The sequence below is a fragment of the Bubalus bubalis genome, chromosome 2 (genome assembly GCF_019923935.1).
Source record: "Bubalus bubalis isolate 160015118507 breed Murrah chromosome 2, NDDB_SH_1, whole genome shotgun sequence".
Taxonomy (NCBI): Eukaryota; Metazoa; Chordata; class Mammalia; order Artiodactyla; family Bovidae; genus Bubalus; species Bubalus bubalis.
This window is the reverse complement of record NC_059158.1, coordinates 88,503,045-88,509,901: the sequence shown is the minus strand read 5'-3', so window position 1 is coordinate 88,509,901 and position 6,857 is coordinate 88,503,045. Positions and strand designations below refer to the sequence as shown.

The following is a 6,857-nucleotide window of genomic DNA, read 5'->3' as shown; positions in this document are numbered from 1 at the left end:
TAGAAAATTTCCAGCACAGTACAGTACCAGCATAGTACAGAGAATTTCTATACACCATTCACTCAACTTCTAATGGTGCATATCATATAACCATAGTACAATCTAAAACTAAGAAATTACTACTGATATAATACTGCTAACTACAAATTTTATTATAATTTCACGTTTTCCCACAATATCCATTTTCTGTTTCAGGATCCAATTCAGGATTTTACCTTGCCTTCAGTTGTCATGGCTCCTTATTCTCCTCCAATCTGTGACATTTCCTCAATCTTTCCTTATCTTTCATGACCTGGATACTTTTGAAGTCATCAATTATTTTGTGTAATGCTTGTCAATTTGAATTTGTCTGATTTTTTATTGTTAAATGGGGATTATGCATTATTTGGGTAGATACCAAAAAGTCATGTGCCCTTCTTAGGGCATGATGCAGGAGGATACCTGATGCTGCTGTGGCTTATTACTGCTTATCTTAACCCTGAGGTTTCTCTTATAAAGTTAGTACTTTCCAGTTATAATGGAAATGGAATTCCAGTTATAATTAACTGGCATTAATGGAATTCCAGTTATAATTTGTGACTATTTTGGAGGCAATATATTAAGGCTATAAAAATTTCCGTTTCTTCTTAAATGTTCACCCACGAATTTTAGAACCCGCTAGTGGATCTTGCTGTAATGGTGATTACTGTTGTGTTTTCCTGATGGTGATTTTTGTCTCTCTCATTCCTTCTACATTTTTAATTGGAATTCTTCTGTAGAAAAGAACTGCTGCTTCTCCTTGATTTGCTTACTTATTTATTTACATTAATCTGGACTCATAGATATTCTATGCTTAAAAATCCAATACTGTTATTATTTTGTCACTCAGTGTTCCAGTTTTGACCATTGGGAGCTCCTTCAGTTTGGTCCTGTGTCCTTTGGACATGATCTCGTCTTTTTGTGAGCATTTCCTTACTTTCTGGCATCACAAGATATTCCAGTTTCATCTTGTATTTTTCCTGCCCCAGACCTGAAACCAATCACTTCACCAAGAAGCCCTAATTCTTTTGATTGATAATACCATAACAGTTTGAATTCTATCATAGTCTATTTAAAAATAGAAATACAAACAAACTTTCAGCAGTCAAAGGTTCTTGTTTCTTTTTCTGTTTAGTCTTGTATTTCCATTCCAATCCCCCTATGAATTTTATCCTAATGTAATATATATTTATTCTTGAAACTATTTTATTCATTTCCTTGTCATATTTGCCTACAGTAAAAAGATAAGTTAAAATTATTTTTAAAAATTTCCCTGTGAACATAGGCTGTGTTACACATTTTCTTCTGTATTGAGTTGCCATTACAATTACTATTATTACAATTATTATCTGACAGATATGAATATATTACAATGGTTGATAAATAATTAGTATATATAAAAATAAAATGTTATATTTCATCTCTTAATGAAATGGATGTACCATAGATGAAATTAATTAATATTAATTTAAAATTGCTAGCATGAATCAAGATTCAGCATGAATTCTATTCTCCCCAGCCCCTTTCTTTTGTAGCTATATGTGCTGAGAAAGCTGGCAGAGGTTGTTGGTGCTCACTATTGTCCATTATCGTCTCCTTCCTGAGCACACTGGGAGACCTCCCAGGCTTCCCTGCAGTTAGATTGGACCCTGTGGCTAATTCTGGCCAATGCTATATGAGAAGAAGTGCCATGTTGTGCTTCTAGAGCCAGAAACTTCAGAGTTCTCTACTCCTTTTTAAAATGACTATCAATTATGCCTATTACTCTTTCACTTATGGGCACCTTGTTTTGCCTGGCATACGAAGGTTGGGAAAAATATAATATTGTTAATTTTATCATACTTTGGTCAATACTACTTTTCTATTAAATGTCTTTATTTTATATATGCTTTAATCCAAACACTTGATTTGCATATACAGTTCATCCAATTTAATGAAAATTTTCACCATAAAACCTAATTGGTAAAGCCAATCTTTATTGTCAAATGAGCCAAATAAGACAATGTTCAAAAAAATTATGATTTCATTTTTCAGTTCAAATAAGCATGATAATACTCTTCCCCAAAGCTCAGTTAGAAATCTAAGATAAATAAAACACAGAGCCTTGCCATGAGCTTATAAAGTAACACTTCAGGGTCTTATCAACAGTTGCACTGTCTTTACTTTGCTTTTCTGAGATATTCTCTCCAGATACAGTCTTTCATAATAGACAGGGGCTGGATGAGATAGTCTCAAAGGAAGGTAGTTATCACTCCTGCTGTTTATATGTATGTATATGAAATGCATATTAATTTAGACTATCCCAACATGGGTAGAATAACCCATTTCTAATTTATCACTTCATCCTTAACAGAAAAATGTATAAAAAGAGGGAAAGACATGAGAATATATGTGGATTTAAGAATTCCTTTATTAAAAGAAATTTCACTGACATCATTATTTTGAAATTTTTTTCTGTCTTTGGTCCATGGAGGACTTTACCAAGATAAGGCATCATCATCATATTTTGAGTAAAAGCCATGTCTTTTTTTTTTTGAGGTAGAGACAGACATTTCTGCTAAAAGAGATGGGAAAGAAGAACTAGCATGACACCTTGATCTCAGGCAAGTAACTTCTAAGAAAGAATATGTTTAAAGGTTAAAGAATCTGGAAACTGAGCTCCCCAGCAATATCCCTGCCCTGTATCCCTTGGAAGTCTTTATGTACCCATAGGGTACATGTTCTCAAGTTAAAGGCTGTTAATGTGGAGAATGTATTTCAATAGCCCATGGAAACTACATAATTAATCAAGGAGATCTTTAACTTCTGTCAGGCAGAGGTAAGGGACCACTGAGGCAACCAAGGCTTTTGGAGACAGAGGCCCTACTGTGGATATTTAGGAGAAGCCTGGACCCATGAATAGCTGAATAGAGCAAAGTTGGTGTGGATGAGAAATAAACCTTTGTTGTGTTAAGTCAATGAGATTTGGGGATTGTTTGCTACAGTATTAAGCCTCCAGACTAAGAGAGTAGCTGATGATGCTACTGCAGATGTGATGTGGCTTTACTGTCTAGAATTGTAATATCCAGGTAGGGAATTGAATGGGAATCACCGACAATTCTCTAGGGAGAGGCAGTGCCAGGGAAAGCCAGGATGGGGCCAAACCAAGAGACTAGACTACACGTTACACCAAATACAGACTCCATAGAGATGCCAGCAGGATTCCCAGTCAGTTATCACCTACTCCCCCTGAACCACAAGGACACAAGTGAAAGGAATGTCACTCAGTCGTGTCCGACTCTTTGTGACCCCTTGGACTATACAGTCCATGGAATTCTCCAGGCTAGAATACTGGAGTGGGTAGCTTTTCCCTTCTCCAGGGAATCTTCCCAACCCAGGGATTGAACCCAGATCTCCCACACTGCAGGAAGATTCTTTAACAACTGAGCTATAAGGGAAGTCCAAGAATACTGGAGTGGGTAGCCTATCCCTTCTCCAGTGGATCTTCCTGACCCAGGAATCGAACCGGGGTCTCCTGCATTGCAGGCAGATTGTTTACCAGCTGAGCTATCAGGGAAGCCCCCACCACAAGGACACAACAAGTTTCATATATCCAATCACCATTTTGAGGAGGGAATGTCAACTTGAGAAGACTGAATGTTTATCTAATGAGACCATGTAATGCACCCTTGATAGGAAGTGGAACTTTCAATAGGAGAAACATTTAAACTGAGACAGTTGAAATTGGAAGAGCCCAAGATATCTTCAGTTGGAAATATCTTTAAAATTTCCCATCACTCAGAGCTATGGAAAATAATTGACCCTTTTTGGAGGGGGCATATTAATTATCCAGTCCCATCACTTCATGGCAAATAGATGGGGAAACAATGGAAACAGTGACAGACTTTATTTTTTTGGGCTCCAAAATCACTGCAGATGGTGATTGCAGCCATGAAATTAAAAGATGCTTGCTCCTTGGAAGAAAAGCTAAGACCAACCTAGACAGCATATTAAAAAGCAGAGACATTACTTAGTCAACAAAGGTCCATCTCGTCAAAGCTATAGTTTTTCCAGTAGTCATGTATGGATGCGAGAGTTGGACCATAAAGAAAGCTGAGCACCGAAGAATTGATGCTTTTGAACTGTGGTGTTGGAGAAGACTCTTGAGAATCCCTTGGACTGCAAGGAGATCCAACCAGTCCATCCTAAAGGAGATCAGTCCTGAATATTCATTGGAAGGACTGATGCTGAAGCTGAAGCTCCAATACTTTGGCCACCTGATGTGAAGAACTGACTCATTGGAAAAGACCCTGATGCTGGGAAAGATTGAAGGCAGGAGGAGAAGGGGATGACAGAGGATGAGATGGTTGGATGGCAACAGCGACTCGATGGATGTGAGTTTGAGTAAGGTCCGGGAGTTGGTGATGGACAGGGAAGCCTGGCGTGCTGCAGTTCGTGGGGTCACAAAGTGTCGGACACGACTGAGCGACTGAACTGAACTGAGTTTGTGACCCTGCTACTTTGTTTCTTTTCTTGTATAGCTATGAAGTCTAGCTCAGATTAAAAATAGTCGTGGAAGAAAGTTTTTTTAAAGTGCACGTATATGAATAAAGCAGAATATCTCAGTACTTCTTATTTCTGTACTTTCATTAATGGTAAGTAGCGTGTGACCTGTCCATGGGGATGTGGTTTAATACTAAATATCAAAGTACAGAGCACTGACGCACAGTACAGTTTTTTTTCCTGAAAAATCACTTTACTAATGACATACTTTGTCAAATTTTTATGTGTGACTGACTATTCACTTCAATATACCTTGACTGGAAGGATAATTGATTAGCACTTTTTAGCAAGACAACTGACAAGAACAGAACTTTAATTTCACCTGACAGATTATTAAATTGGGCTAAACATCTGGTTAGTCCAGGCCAGTTCTTCTTTTGAGTCATAAACATACAACTGCCACATAATGTAATATCTTAAAATAAAAAATAGTCCCTGAACAAACAAAATTATGAAGTAGATTGTCTCAGTGTGTAATGACACAGCAGTAGCAAACAGCTGCTTTTAGACTCTGTATTAACTGTTTCAGGCCACAAAGACTTCATTCTTAGGACACATTTTTCAAATTGTGTTTCTGATGATGATAGTTTTCCACGTAGGGGCTTATTCCTACTTTCTCTAAGCTTCATCCTGTGACTGCCACCAGTTTTGAGGAAGCTGGTTGTAATAATGAAAATGCACACGCTAGGGAGACTCTCCCAGTTTCTCTCTATTGTAGGCCCTTACTTAGTCTTCATACCCACCTGCTATTTTATTCTTATACGTTTCTTGACTGCTTTACTGTTGGTTTTCCTTTATTAGAAACTAAGTGCTAACCCCAGTACCTCCAGTTTCTAAAATGGCTCTTGGTTCTTAACAGGAACTTGATAAACATTTATGTAATGAGTAAAGTTTTGAATATTGATTATGAAGTCTTTTTTGTTTATAAAAAATGAATGAAGGAAGACCATGTCTGTGATTTTTAATTTATGGATTAGTATCATGCTTTTATTTTTTACTACCCAGACTAACTAGTCCAATGCAAATGGAGATGGTTCCCCCAAACCATAATTTACTAAATAAACTCTATATAGCAAAGGTTATCTAGATTACTCTGGAGAGTAATTTTTTAGTACTTCTCATCACATTCTGTAGTCTAATTCTAATGAAACTGTAATTCAGATCTTTAACTTTTTGCCTTTAAATTCAAGTTACATTTTATATCTTTTGGTTGTTAGGAGTGGTATACACTTTATATCTTTAGTCTTAAATGAAGCTCATAAATTTTAACAGTATTAAGATCTCAATATATTCCTTTGAGCTTATCTATAAGGTTTTTTTTAAAACTAAGTTTGTTATCATTTAGTAATTGATGATTTTAGGTCACATTGCATGGTTGCTTTTGAAAGGGTACTGCTAAAAGATCTTTACTATTTAAAGAAAGGTTATTTTTCTTTTCCTTTAGTTTGAGAAGACAGAACTAATAAAAATGAATGTCAGCCTAAATATTAGTATAGAGTCCAGAACCTGTGAGTATTAAGCTGAGATATTAGTGTTTTGCAAACCCTGCTGTTAAACTGATTGAATAAAAACCAAACAAGAATCCTCTCAGAAGCCTTTTCTCTTTCCTCTCTTCTATGAGTGTAGGACTTTAAAATTTGTTCTGCTTCCCACCCCGCTCTCTTTTCATGGAATGGGTATTAGTAAACATCTGAATAGATATCAAATTAGTTTAAAAATTCCCCAGAATTTTTGGTAAAAGCATATTAATGCAAAAACCATTATTCATGTTGGTTTGAGGGGTCTCATTTGGGAGTTTCTTTTAATAGTTCTTGTTTTCTGAATAACAAGCACTGTAAAATTTCCCCCTTTTAAGAATAGATCACAGTTTGAGGAAATAAATAAATGAACACCTATCTGATTTGGTTACAATTCAAAACCAGTCATCATTTTAAGAATAACGAAGATGGTGACACAGTTGACATTATAGTGGCATCTGGTCTGTGAAGGGAAAGACTCTTCTTTGCTCATTCTCACCGCCGTGATGTTCTCTCACTTCGTTATTATTGGTCATTCTTCTCAAGATCAGAAATGAGAATATTTTCTTCTAAATGTACTGTACTAAAGTTGGCTGAAGGATAGTAAGGATTTCTAAACTGAGAAAGTCTCCCGAAGATAATGTGACTGTGCTTGTACATGCAGAAGGAAAGCGTGGAAACTGCCAGAATTACTAGCAGGGTCAGCACAACTGTAAGAGGCATGATGCTGTGACTCGGTCCTGCAAGGAGATGGAAACAGAAGACTTCAAAGACGGAAGT

General features: G+C 36.5%; 1 protein-coding gene across 3 annotated transcripts in view; it reads right to left on the bottom strand.

The window, feature by feature from the left end:
* Positions 1–4,740: 4,740 nt before the first annotated feature.
* Positions 4,741–6,857, bottom strand: part of PLA2R1 (phospholipase A2 receptor 1) — a 142,159-nt gene continuing 140,042 nt past the window's right edge. For all 3 annotated transcript variants that reach the window (XM_044934832.2, XM_025276141.3, XM_006073133.4), the window contains one exon: positions 4,741–6,817. In XM_044934832.2, coding sequence (XP_044790767.2) covers positions 6,603–6,817 — 215 coding nt within the window. In that variant the 3' untranslated portion in view covers positions 4,741–6,602. The remainder of the gene's footprint in view (positions 6,818–6,857) is intronic.